Raw genomic sequence first — 14,383 nt, forward strand, 5'->3', positions numbered from 1 at the left:
CTGATTTTTATGTCTGTAACTGGTTTCTTTTTACCCATCAGCGGGAGAATAGGCGTCTACAAGAAGCTAACATGAGGTTGGAACAGGAAAATGATGACTTAGCCCATGAGCTGGTGACCAGTAAGATTGCACTGCGAAAGGACCTGGATAACGTAAGTCTGACTTGTCTGAAGGGATGATTATATTGAAACACTTCTCCCTTAATCAAGTGAAATCCTGGAATTTTAGTGTTTGTTGTTCTAGTTAGTGTTTCCCTCTTATGATCCACCTTGCTCTTGTCAGTACTGTTCCCTCCTCTCCTTCAGGATCATCCATGATCTCATTAAGGCCTCCTTACCGCATTCTTCTCTCATTATACAGCAAACCCTGAACGCCTTTCCAGACATTGATTGAAAGGTGTTTCTGGCTATTCTTATGTTATTGCAATTGGCAGTAGCATCTAATCACTATAATTTCCTTAACTTACCCCTAAGACAAGAACAGATTTTGTCATCCTGCACATCACGTGCCTGTTGGGTAAGCATTGCCAGTTGTAATAAAGCTCAGTGCCTCCGCAGCTTGCAATTTCATCAGGAATTTCTGTTGGCAGATATTCTGTTTTTCTTTGCTTCTCCTAATCTTAAAAGGTTTGAGATGATGGCATTCCTGGCAGGGTGTTTGTCCAATTTCTATACTACAGGCTTCCCATAGTGCACTCTCTCATTCATGGTTTAGGTCGAGGTTGGCGAACGTTTTCTGTAAAGGGACAGATAGTAAATATTTTAGGCTTTGTGGGCCACATGGTCTCTGTTGCAACTATGTAACTCTGCCATTGGTGCCTACACAATAAATAAACGAATGCACATGGCTGTGTTCCAGTAAAACTTTATTTACGAGAATAGGTGGCAGGCTGGCTTTGGCGCTTGGACAAAGTTTGGCAGCACCTGACTTACGTTTCCCTTCAGGCTCCTAAGATTACTTTTCTGCTTGTTGATTTTCCTGAGGCTCTGGAGATAGGCTTAGGCTATTGAGGGTTTACAGGGGACTTAACATAATATATTGAACCCCTTAGGACCTGTGAACTTCACAAGGTCCTTGACAGCCACCAACATGTATGAAAATATTGTGTACTACTGTATTTCTCTGACAGTCTTTGCTTTCATTAGATTCTCCAAGTGAGTCACATCGCAGATGAAGAGAAAGAGAGATGGCAGTATCTACTGGTTCTTATTACTTCTCTTTAGAAATAGAATAATGGAGTAAAATTTTGAACAGGTCTGGATTCTACCATCAGCTACTCTACTTTCAAGCAGGGTGAAGTGTGGGGAGGTGGAATAATAGCTGTGTCCAAGAGTATAGTGAGAATTACGTGATTTGGTGTGTATGAAAGTGCAGGAATTAGGCACAGGCAGTGTTGTTTCACTCTCTTTGTCTGATTGTCAGCTATAAGTAGCTGCAGGTAACTGGGAAGACTCCTTTTTCCAGTTTTTCCAGGGAGGGTGTTGCAAGGCCATTAGCCCTCAGTAACCAGAACCTGGAGATCCCGTTGCTTTTTGGTTTACCACAGTCTCCTTAGGTTGGAGTTTCCTCCCTGTGGTGCAGGTTCCCAGCATACCCTCTGATCTTCTTTGTAGAAACACTATGAGAATCATTCCCTCACTGTTCAGGCATTTCTGCCAAGTGAGCGGAGGGAGGAGGGTGTACACTGAGCAGGGTAATTGCTGAAGCAAAAATCACAGTGTGCACCTGTGATGGCTCTTCTAGCAGCTGTAGGTCATGCAGAAAGGAAGTGAAAAAGAAAAGAAAATGGGTCCTGTACTAGAGCTTTGTATTCTACAATGAAATTATATTAAGAGGCAACTTAAGATAAAATTCCAGGCAGATTTTTAGTTTGAGCTGTTGCATTTGCCAGTCTGATGGGACCAGAAGTAACATTGATGCTCTACTAGTTTAGGGTGGAAAATACACTTCTTAGGTTCTTGAAGCCTGCCTCTAAAGAGGGTAAGCCTTTTTTTAAGTTGTCTTTGCCTGGCACAGTAGTCAAAGAGCTAGGTTACATTTCTGGTATCAGAAGTGAGAAATAGTAAAAATAAGATGAATTCCCATTTACTCTATGATGATGTATGTGACAGGCACAGTGAGAAGCACTTTGTTAAACTCTAATATCTCTTATCCTTACCTCAGCCTTGTAACATGAGCCCCATTTATGGATAAGGATTTTTTAACAATAAAGAAACTTGAGACTCAAGAGAGAGGAAGGCACCCAGGAAGAAGCTAAGCCAGGAATGTAACCCAGGTGCATCTAATTGAAACACCCAGGCTTTTTCTGTAATGCCACACTGTCTCCAAAATAAATATGGAACAAGAAGCTATGGTTTGATGTCATAACTACATCAAAAATCTACTGACACCTAACAGAACATTTCTTAAGCACTTACAGAGTTCTAGACACTGCTCCACGTGCTGTGTACTTACTGTCAAATCCTCCAAACAACCCTTGTGTAAAGGATACAGTTACGATCCCCATTTCACTGATGAGGCCAAAAGAGGTTAAATGTCTTACACAGTCACACTGTTAGTGGCAGAGCCCTTAGACTGCAGTCCAGCTGGCCTGCCGCTCTTAACTTGGCTCAGAGGAGCAGGAACCCTGTTGCCACTAGGGCTCAGGAATAGCAAACTGGGGTCCCATCGTCCAGCCATCGACGGTGCTGAGAAAACAGACCTTTTCACACTAAACGTTGAGTCCCTTTCCAAGTTAGTCTTCTCTCGTATCTTTTGAATCATCACGGAAAATCAGAGGTTCTGAAGTGAGGGCTGTGGGGTCCTCTCAGCGTGTTTTGGCTTCAGGGACTTAGATTTCTGAAAGAACTTCATCATGCCCTTTCACTCTTCCCTTTCTGCATCCCAGAGAAAAGCTCTCATATGTGGCTTATAGAATTTCCAGAACCCTCTTTGTATTTCCAACTGATTTTATTATCACTTTTGTTATTCCTCACCTGTCATTTCTGTTACTTGTCACAAAGCAGCTATGGAGAGATCCCCGGTCAGCTACTGAGTCCCTAGGTGACTCCATCCAAGCTTTCTCCTCTATGAAATGGGAGTAATGCGTGGACCTGACATTAAGGCATTGGTGCTAAAGGCTGAGAGGGAACCTGTGGAAGGTACCTGGCACAGGGCTGATAGGACCCCACCTGAGTCCCCTCTGGCATGGTTGCTCTCTGCATTGAGACAGTGTAATGTGGGAGTGATGGAAACAGACTCAGGAGCTCAACTCCTGGGATTTGAATTCTGGCTCCACTGCATTCTAGTTCTCTGAACTTGAGCAGGTGGCTAAACTTTCCCCACTGAATTACTTTGGTCTCTTTATCAAAAATCAATTGACCTGGGCTTCCCTGGTGGCGCAGTGGTTGAGAGTCCACCTGCTGATGCAGGGGACGCGGGTTCGTGCCCCGGTCCGGGAAGATCCCACATGCCGTGGAGTGGCTGGTCCCGTGAGCCATGGCCGCTGAGCCTGCATGTCCGGAGCCCGTGTTCCGCAACGGGAGAGGCCACAACAGTGAGAGGCCCGCGTACCGCAAAAAAAAAAAAAAAAAATCAATTGACCTGTATGTATGGGTCTCCTCGATTCTGTATCTCCTCCATTGATGTATACATCTATCGTTAATGCCAATACCACACTGTCATAATTACTCAGGTCATGGGAGTCCTCCAATTTTGTTGTTCTTTTTAAAAAATAATTTGGCTATTGTAAGTAATTTGCATTTCTATATAAATACTAGAATCAGTTTGTCAACTTCTAGAAATAAAAGCCTTCTGGGATTTTGAGTGGGGTTGTATTGAATCTGTAAATTAGCTTGGGGAGTATATTAACATCTGAGCAGTGATTGAACCTTCCAATCCATGAATATGTTACAATTTTCATTTATTTAGGTCTTTTTCAATTTCAGCATTGTTTTCTTAGTTTTCAGTTTACAAGATTTGCACATATTTTAATCTGTTATTAAGGGTAATTTTTTCTTTCTTTTTTTAAATAAATTTAATTTATTTATTTTTGGCTGTGTCATTGGGTCTTCGTTGCTGCGTGTGGGCTTTCTTCTAGTTGTGGCGAGCAAGGGGTACTCTTCACTGCAGTGCGCAGGCTTCTCATTGTTGCAGATCACGGGCTCTAGGTGCATGTGCTTCAGTAGTTGTGACACGCGGGCCCAGTAGTTGTGGCTTGCAGGCTCGAGAGCACAGGCTCAGTAGTTGTGGCGCACAGGCTTAGTTGCTCCATGGCATGTGGGATCTTCCCAGACCAGGGATCGAACCCGTGTCCCTTGAATTGGCAGGTAGATTCTTAACCACCGTGCCACCAGGGAAGTCCCAAGGGTAATTTTTTCTTAATTGCATTTTCCAATTATTTATTGCTAGTCTCTAGAAATACAGTTGATTACATGACCTTGTATCCTGTGACCTTGCTAAATCACTATTCTTGTAGCTTTTTTGTTTATTTTTTAGGATTTTCCACATACACAATCATATCATCTCTGAATAAAGACAGTTTTACTTCTTTTCAAGTCATTCTGTCTTTTTTCCCTTGCCTTCCTGCACTGACTGGGACCTTCGGAACAATATTGGATGGTGAGAGTGGACCTCATCACCTTGTTCCAGTTAGCTGTAGGTTTTCCATAGATCAGGCTGAGGAAGTTCTCCTTTCTTCCTGTTTGCTGAGAGTTGTCATGAATGGGTGTTGAATTTGATCAAATGATCTTCCTGCCTCTGTTGAGGTGATTATTTGCTATTTTTCCTAATTCTCTTAGTACAGTGAAGTGTAGACAAACTGATTTTTCAGTGTACACAAACATTGCATTCCTAGGAAACGTGGGGTTTCTTTTTTCTTTTAAGATTTTTATTTGTATTAAAGATACAAATATCTTTGTGTTGCTAAGGAATATTTGTCTGGAGTTTCTTTAATGTTTTTGTCTGGTTTTGATATCAGGGAAATGCTAGCCTTCTAAAATGAACTGGGAATTGTTCCCTCCTATTTTTTAAGGACTTTTTGTGGGATTGTTCCTTGATTAAATCTTTAATTCCCTAATGAAACCACGTGGGCCTGGAGTTTTCTTAGCAAGAAAAAAAATTTTTTTTTTTCTTGCTGCGTTGGGTCTTCGTTGCTGCGCGCAGGCTTTCTCTAGTTGTGGCGAGCGGCGGCTACTCTTCATTGCAGTGCACAGGCTTCTCATTGTGGTGGCTTCTCTTGTTGCGGAGGCTTCTCTTCTTGCGGAGCACGGGCTCTAGGCACGGGCTTCAGTAGTTGTGGCGCACGGGCTTAGTTGCTCTGCAGCATGTGGGATCTTCCCAGACCAGGGATTGAGGCCGTGTTCCCTGCATTGGCAGGCGGATTCTTAACCACTGTGCCACCAGGGAAGTCCAGCAGGAAATTATTTAATTATGATTTCAGATATGGAGCTATTCAAATTTTCTAATTCTTCATGTGTACATTTTTATACTTTGTGCCTTTCAAGTGATTTATCCATTTCATCTTAGTTGTCAAATACATAGGCACAGAGTCGTTGATATTCCCTTATTCTTTTAATGTTTATAGGATGGATTTGTTGAAGTCTTCTCTCTTTCATTACTGATATGGGTAATTTGTGTCTTTTCCCTTTTTTCCTTAATCAGTCTACTAACTAGAAGTTTATCAATTGTGTTGATCTCTTTAAAACCAAGCTTTTGGTTTTGTTGATTTCTTTTTCTTTTATTGATTTCTGCTTTTTATTATTTCCTACTTTTCTTTTGGTTTAATTTGCTCTTTTTCTGGCTACTTAAAGAAGCAGCTTAGTCATTGATTTGGACCTTTCATCTTTTCTAAAATAAGCATTTAAAGTTATAAATCTCCCTGAAGCACTATTTCAGCTACATCTCACACATTTCTGATGTGTCGTGTTTTTATTTTCATTCACTTCTTGTGGTTGCTTCTTTGATCTCTGAGTTAATTAGTAGTGTGTTGTTTAATTTTTAACTATTAGGGATTTGTCCCCGAAATTTTTCTGTTGTTGATTTCTGATTTAATTCAGTTGTCATCAGGGTACATATTTTTTCTGATTTTATTGCTTTGAAAACATACTTATGCTTATTTTAGGGCCTTCCATATTGTCTGATGGGTGAATGTGCCACGTGCTCTTGGAGAGTTTGTGTGTCCTGTTGTTGTCGGTGGGGCGTTCTGTCATGTCACTTCTGTCAAGTTGATTGACTTCCACGGATTTACTGCCTTTCTCTTTATTTGTTCTATCACTTACTGAGAGAACAGTGAGGAAATCTGTAACTCTGTGCACTTATCTATTTCTCCTTTCAGTTATGTCAGTTTTTGTTTTCCTGTAATTTGAATTTATGAATGCATTTCAGATTTACTGCCTTCTGGAGTGACTCTTTTATTGTTATGAAATGTCCCTCTTTGTCCGTGGTTAATACTCTTTGTTCTGAGATCTACTTCGTCTGATGTTAATATAGCCATTCCGACTTTCATGGTATTTCATGGTATATCCTTTTCCATACTTTTACTTTTAACATATCTGTGTCTTTATATTTAAAATGGGGTTTTGTAGCCAGCATATAGTTGGATCTTGCTTTTTGAAATTTAGTCTGATAATCTCCTTCTTTTAATTGGAATGTTTAGACCAGTTACATTTAATGTAATTATTTATATGGTATATTTAACTCTACCACTTGCTGTTTGTTCTCCATTTGTTGTATTTGCTTTTTCTTTCTTTTTTCCCCTTTTCTGCCTTCTTTGGTTTAATTGGGTATTTTCATGATTTCATTTTATCTCCTTTACTGCCTTATTCGCAGTTCTGGAGCGCTCAGATCTCCAGAGCTCTACTCCACAGGTTCCAGCCACCTCAGCATCTCTGACCCCCTGTCTCTGCCTCCTGAACCCTTTGAGGCATATGCTCTGTTTGGAACTCCTCACCCTGCTCCTTGGTCCAGAAGTGCCTCTAGGCAGAAAGCCAGAATGGTAGTAGGACCTTGCTTGTTTCCTTTCTCCCAGGAACCACAATTCTGCATTTGTTTTTAGTGTCAGCAAACAGTAGTTTTATGTATTTCGTCCAGTGTTTTGTTTACAGTGAGAGGGTAAATCTGGTCCTGGTTAGTCCTTTATGACCAGAAGCGGAAGTCTGGACTTGTGTTTATCGCCACATGTTCCCTCCTTATGTGCTTATGTAAGTAGAATGACTGTGCAGCAAGTGTGGTGCCATAAGGGGACCCTGGCTGGTCAGTCCAGTGGCCTGTGTGCACCTTCCTATTGACACAGCCTTGAGAGTCAGCTCTTGGAGTGATGGCACAAATGCTGGGCTTAATGTTGAGAGACCTGGTTTCGGATTCCAGCTCTGCTACATGCATTGTGCAAGCTTGGGGAAATCACTTCCCCATCTACATTTTTTTCTAAGCTGGGTAATCAGGATGGGCCAGGAAGACTCTTGAGTCCATGACCTGGCTGTCCCGTACTTCTTAGAATCAGTCTTATCTACCATGGGAGTGATGGTGAGTAACTGAGAGAATATAAGTGTGTGCTACAGGTTCCAAAGTACTGTTCAGAAGATGTTAACTGGGTCCAGGGGAGAGAAGGGAGAGGTAACAGGATGTTCTGTTGATTAAAGTAAAACAGAATCTTTGACAGGACTTTATTCTTCTTTGTTATTTCCTCTTTTGTTTGATTCTTATTTCCATTTTGATTGCTACTGGGGTTTGAACTAGAGGTGATTATAAGCCACTCACCAGAAAGGACAGGCCTTAACTCCAGGACCCCATTTAATTGCACGCATATGCAAGTAACTGATGGCCTTTTGCATATCATGCCATTCTCAGTTCTCCATTTAAGGCCCCAGCCGCCTGGAACCTATGCCTCCCAAAGAAAGTACGTCAGAAGATGTGGTGTAGTAGAAAGCAGAGGGGCTCAGCTATACCACTTTAGCTAGGTGACATCTGAAATGCTCTTTAATTTCAGGGAAACCACCATCCATTGTCAAAGGAGGTTGGATATAAGGAGCTGGCAAAGACCCTCTATATCTAGCACTCTGTAACTAGGAGCTTCCACCTCCTTTCCTTGACTGCCTTCTAACATGCTACAGTCTCTCATTCTTCAGTTATCCTTGGACTCTCCAGTGTCAGGGACTGTATTTGTCAGGTACAGGTGTATCATTTTCACTTGGACCCAAAGATCTGCCCACCAGACCTTTGCATGCTTTAGAAAAAAACTGGGGTGGAAGATGGCCATTTCAGATAATAAAAGGAGAGTGCTAGCAAAGGGGTGCCTTCCTTTGTCAGGTGACAGGGAGAGCAAAATGCAGAACTTATTTGATTAAGCAGAGCAAATACTGAGAATTTGGAAGAAGAAAACCAGAATTTATTATTACTATTAATGATAATGACACCTACCTTTTGTTGAGTGTTTACTATATGCTAGGCACTGTGCTGAGTCCATTCCATGCCTTATCTCTCAGCTGAAGATCGTGAAGCTCAGAGAAGTTCTCAATGACTTGTCCAAGTGGCACACAGTTAGGGAGCAATGGGAGTCAAGACCAGGCTGTCTGACAAAGGCGAGCTCCTAGCTACTGCCCCGCACCGCCTCTGGGCAGGAGACGGGGCCAGACACTTGTGTGTGAGTGTAGTCTCAGCGTGACCTTGGGCATATCACGTCCCCTCTCTGGATCACAGTTTCCTCATCATCTTAAAATTGGATTGTTCTGGGTAATTCAAATCCCTTTCAGTTCTCACTTCTTGTTCTGTAACAGCACCTCTTAAATGTTTCAGGCTGAGGAAAAGGCAGATGCACTGAATAAGGAGCTGCTTATGACCAAACAGAAATTGATTGATGCAGAGGAAGAGAAAAGACGGCTGGAAGAAGAGTCTGCTCAGGTGAGGGGAGCTTTGCCCCTCCCACATTCCTCTGTGTCTTGCAAATGCTTGAGAGCTGGGAGTTCACTGGTGGCTTCCTGTTGGCACTGGAGAACCCAGAGACAGCTGGCTTCAGTTTCTCTCCAAAGGCCTTTTGTATTTACTGTGAAAAGCATAATGGTTCTTAATAATTAAAATGTAGGGGGAGACAGTGGGGCAAAGCCCATCCTTCACTGGGGCAGGAGAAATTCCTGTGTGTCAGCATCTGAGTGTGACAAGAGGGTTAGCACTTCTGCAAAAGGAAGGCAGACATCACATAATGTCTGGCTCTTCCCCTACCTGTCCACCGACATCTCCCCCACAGAGCAAACTCTGGAAGGCTTGTCCTGAGCATAGCCCCTGGGCGCAGACTCACAGCCATAGGAAGAGCTTTGGGCGCTGCATGCCCCAGAGCAGGCGGGCTCTCCTTCACCATCCACCTTCTCGTCTCAGTCAGGCTGCCTGAGGTGAGAGATGGCGGGGCGCCTCCCACATAATCCATGAGGCACTGAAGGAGCAGCAGTCCTCCTGTTAGCTCTTCCTCTGCATTTGCTTTGTGTTACCTCTCAGCTCAGGATCCCAGGTAGGGCTGCACTGACAGGGAGGAACTTCAGCAAAAGCCGCAAGCTGAAAGTTCAGAAGTTTTGACTGTTCTCTCCTAGCATCAAGAGTAGGGTTAATGGGCTTCCCTCGTGGCACAGTGGTTGAGAGTCCGCCTGCCGATGCAGGGGACATGGGTTCGTGCCCCGGTCCAGGAAGATCCCACATGCCACGGAGCGGCTGGGCCCGTGAGCCATGGCCGCGGAGCCTGTGCTCCGCAACGGGAGAGGCCACAGCAGTGAGAGGCCTGTGTACCAGGGGGAAAAAAAAAAAAAAGAGTAGGGTTAGTAGTGCTGAGAGTGAGGAAGAAGGGAGGGGAGTTACCTCCAGTAGGTCAGGCACTTTGGGGAAAGCCCAGCGCTAAGCGCGGAGTGCCAGAGCTTCGCTTGTATTTCCCTTAACATTCACTTTTGCTTTTCTTAATGTACGCAGTTAAAAGAAATGTGCCGTCGGGAACTCGACAAGGCAGAATCTGAGATTAAAAAAAACAGTTCTATCATCGGTGACTACAAGCAGGTGGGTCCGTGCACCCTGGAATTGGGCCGTGTTCTCTGGAAGCCCTGCTTGCCTGCACAAGATGTCTTCTCCACACCCACACGCATCCCTGCTCGGCGACTTGCACTGATGAGTCCCTTTGCTTCACTGGACAAGTTACCGCACTGCTTTTCAACTGTAAAATAAGGGAAATCATCGCTCACGCGGAGAACTGTTGTGAGGAGTCCATGAGATTATCTTTGTGGAGTACCTGGCATAGTTCCCTCACATAAGCAGGCACTTAATACATGGAAGCCCCCGAGTTCTTGGGAGCACTTCAGACTCATGACGTAGAACCACCTCTCTCCCCAGCGGGTTGCATTTTGAGAACGTAACTGAATTGGTCTTATTTCTTTCTGTACTGGGATCTCGTGCTGGCTCCTGAGTCTGGCAGTGTCTGTAAACATTGGCCATCGAGCGTGGCACTGATAGGTCCCTGCAGGTCCTAGGCCAGTGGATGCGGGGGTGGGAGAGCCAGAGGCACCTCTGCCCACCTGTCGTCTCACACCCGCTCCTGCTCAGTGCTGTCCCAGTTCCACTCCATAGTCCAGCTTCCACTGCAGAGCTCATCCCAAGCCCAAGTTGTGCGGCTTATGACATTGCTGAAGAGATTGTCATTTTCTATTATGTTTGTTTCTTCAGATTTGTTCTCAGTTGAGTGAAAGATTAGAGAAGCAGCAGACTGCTAATAAAGTGGAAATTGAAAAAATTCGGGTAAGTCTTCCTTTATCAAAGACATTTTATACCACCTAGTTCATTTTATGGCTATATTCAGCACAAAAAATTTGGGGAGGGAGTATTCTGCTTTTTTTTTTTTTTTTTAAATAACCTACCACTATTAGTAACAATACTATCTTTTTTTTTAAAATAAATTTATTTATGTATTTATTTATTTTGGGCTGCACTGGGTCTTCGTTGCTGTGCGTGGGCTTTCTCTAGTTGTGGCGGGCAGGGGCTACTCTTCGTCGTGGTGTGCGGGCTTCTCATTGCAGTGGCGTCTCTTGCTGCCGAGCAGAGGCTCCGGGTGCGCGGGCTTCAGCAGTTGTGGCGTGCAGCCTCAATAGTTATGGTGCACAGGCTTAGTTGCTCCGTGGCATGTGGGATCTTCCCGGACCAGAGCTCGAACCCATGTCCCCTGCGTTGGCAGGCGGATTCTTAACTACTGCACCACCAGGGAAGTCCCCGGGTATTCTGCTTTGATTCCAAAAATGAGGGAAGCTGATGAGTACCTGACAAGGTGGCTACAACTGACAACTGATATTCTGCCTCTTTCCTCTAGGCAGGGGATACAGATAAGACCAGAAGAGCTCTGGCATTAGATCTCAAAATACAAGTGTCCCTCTTCCTTACAAATTTGTGTAACGTCCTCCTCCGTGCTAACTTCACTTGTAAAAAGACAAAACAAAACACAAGAGCCCCAGGACTTCAGGTGTTGTCTGTGATTACTGCAGCACCCTGCTGAGGTGGAAGAGTCCTGCAGGTGACAGGCTGTGCTTGAGGGTGGGGCGCAGAGGCCAGGTCACTCCCCACATTGTTCTGTAGCAGGGGGACACTTGCCTTCTGAGCTCAATTCCTCTTGCTGTAATGGGCCCAGATACAGTGAGAACCTGAGTTTTTAATGTTTGCTTGCCAATTTGAGGGGTTTTGTAACTTGATGCTTTCTTTCTTTATTATTAGAATACTTGTCAGATTTTACTGAGATGAGTAATTTACTGAAAGATACTTTACTAACATGTTTACAACTCTGGACAGAAACGTGGGGGAGTCCATGGCCATGTCTGCACAAACCAGCATTTTACCTGGAGCAAGATGATACCTGGCCTCCATTATAAGTAGTGTTTAACCAGCAGTACCTATTTTTTAAACAAAATTTATTTTCTGATGCTAAAACTAATAATAATGTTCATTGCAGAAAATTTGGAAAATAAGAGTAAAGGAGGAAAAAAAACCCTTATAATCTTATTACCCACAGACAACATCATCATTAACACTTTGGCGTGTATTCTTTCAGTCTTTGTTCTAACATAGAAAATTTCATTCACTCTAAGGCATTTTTTTCACATTTACATCTGAAATTGGGACATATTTTATAACTCATGGCTTTTTGTGGTTTAATTGGCAGAATATTTTCTTAGAGGAAAACGAAATGATGTTTTCTTACAGTCATTGCCATCTTATTTTCATGAAATGTGGTATATCCTTGTAGCTATACTTTAAAGACATTTTTGTGTCCTAGTTTACCCAGCATTTAAACATTTTTACCATGTTACAAGAAATTCCTCAAAAACTTTTCTGAGGCTGTGTACTTCTTTGTATAAATATAGCACATCCTATTTAATTTTTCCCAGTAGCTGGATAGTTTATCTCCCCACCCCTTTTTTGTGTCTCTAATTCTGCAGTGAAATTCCTTGTATGTAAATCTGTCTCTAGTCACTGCTTTTTCATTTTTTTTTTGTTTGTTGTTTGTTTGGTTTCTTTGGTTTTTTTTTGCAGTACGTGGGCCTCTCACTGTTGTGGCCTCTCCCGTTGTGGAGCACAGGCTCCAGACACGCAGGCTCACCAGCCATGGCTCACGGGCCCAGCCGCTCTGCGGCATGTGGGATCTTCCCGGACCGGGGCATGAACCTGCGTCCCCTGCATCAGCAGGCGGACTCTCAACCACTGCACCACCAGGGAAGCCCGCTTTTTCATTTTTTTAGCCAAGGTTCCTAGAAGTGAGATGACTGGATCAAGACATAAGAATATTTCTGTTGCTTTTGGTGTATAACACCAGGTGACTTTTCCAGTAGGTCATCTGCCAGTTTACAGAGAGAACACAGTTTTTCAGAAGCTGTAGTGCTCGGCAGAGAAGCCATCTCTTGGCTCCCCAGAAAGGAGATGCTCACACCTTCATGTCTTCTTTGTCTCTTCACATCTGACATTCAATTTCAGCAAAATGTGGATGACTGTGAGCGCTGCCGGGAATTTTTCAACAAAGAAGGGCGCATAAAGGGCATCAGCTCAGCTAAGGAAGTTTTGGATGAGGACACAGATGAGGAGAAGGAAACACTCAAGAACCAGCTGAGAGAGATGGAACTGGAACTGGCACAAACCAAGCTGCAGCTGGTGGAAGCTGAGTGTAAGATCCAGGTAACAGCTGCCTCTGTGCCCCCGGCCAGCCCTCTGCCCCTGGGGCGGCGGGACCCAGACCTGCACGGGGGCAGGATTTCCCTGGTGTGGGCTAGAAACCCCAGAAATGATCTTCATGGTTTGGGGTTTTTTTCCCTTTTAAACTTCTACCATAATCCTCATGGGAAGAAGCCCATTACTTGCTATTTACTAGTGGATGTTTAATTAGCATTTAGCCTGTCCTAACGATTGGACTTTCTCATAATGAGAATTATCCATCAAACTTGGAATCTTTCTGGTGGAGCAGAGAATGCATGATTTGAAATCACAGCTGCACCACCAAACTCTTTGACCTTGGGTTAGTGGTAACCTCCTTTCACTTTAGGTTCCTCCTCTGCCAGTGGAGGTGATGAGGGGTCACTCTGATAGTCTGCTTTGAGGACTAAAAAAGATAATGCACGGGAAGGGCTCAGCACGATATCTGAGGGCTTCACAAATACAGGCTTTTGTGCCCCCGCTCCCGTCACTTACCCAGCTTTGTGACTTTGGACGTATTACCTAATTTATCTGGGCCTCCTTTCCTTATGGAGAAACTGGGGCTTGTTTTGTTCATCGTTACACTGCATGGCTAGTTCCATCAGGCCTGATGCTGAGCACAAGGTAGGCACCAGGCACAGTTTGCAGAAGGAACCAAGTTCAGGACTAAAGCTTAAGCCCTGGTCTTCGTATCACACACGGTACCTGGGCGTCTACTTCGCCCAGGCCCGGTTCTCACTGTTGGGGCTGCACAGCTAGCACGTGGCCTCCGTGACCGTCCAAGGTGGCGAGGAGAGGCCTCACCAAGGACAGTATCTGGGCTGTAGTCCGAGAGTGAGCAGAGGTTGCTGCTGGAGAAAAGACAGAACAGTGAGCCTTCCTGGTGGAGGGCATGGTGTGTCCAGCAGCACAGAGGGAGGAGAGGGCCTGCCTGGAAGGGCCTTTAGGAAGTAGGGGTGGAAGTGGGTGCCAAGCTGGAAGAGTCTCTGCCCAGATTGTGAAGCATCTCGGACGTCTTGCTAGGGAGTCTAGGCTTGAAAGGCTCTTGCCGGAAATTAATGTTGCATTCTTAGGTAGAACATTCGGTCTGTCTCCTGGTATGCAGTGGGTGGACGGAGAGGGAGACGTTCAGGTAGGAGGCCGTTTTAATAAGTAGACGAGGCAAGAAATGAGGAGGTCTTAACTAGGAAATCTCCCAGAGCTTTAGGCACTC

The 14,383-nt window shown here is 44.3% G+C and overlaps 1 protein-coding gene across 21 annotated transcripts in view; it reads left to right on the forward strand.

The window, feature by feature from the left end:
• Positions 1 to 14,383, forward strand: part of RABGAP1 (RAB GTPase activating protein 1) — a 174,202-nt gene that overhangs the window by 145,463 nt on the left and 14,356 nt on the right. For all 21 annotated transcript variants that reach the window (XM_073806569.1, XM_073806558.1, XM_073806572.1 and 18 more), the window contains 5 exons: positions 42 to 152; positions 8,770 to 8,874; positions 9,925 to 10,008; positions 10,669 to 10,740; positions 12,958 to 13,155. In XM_073806569.1, the coding sequence (XP_073662670.1) occupies positions 42 to 152; positions 8,770 to 8,874; positions 9,925 to 10,008; positions 10,669 to 10,740; positions 12,958 to 13,155 (570 nt within the window). The remainder of the gene's footprint in view (positions 1 to 41; positions 153 to 8,769; positions 8,875 to 9,924; positions 10,009 to 10,668; positions 10,741 to 12,957; positions 13,156 to 14,383) is intronic.

Source organism: Tursiops truncatus, chromosome 6 (assembly GCF_011762595.2).
Source record: "Tursiops truncatus isolate mTurTru1 chromosome 6, mTurTru1.mat.Y, whole genome shotgun sequence".
NCBI lineage: Eukaryota > Metazoa > Chordata > Mammalia > Artiodactyla > Delphinidae > Tursiops > Tursiops truncatus.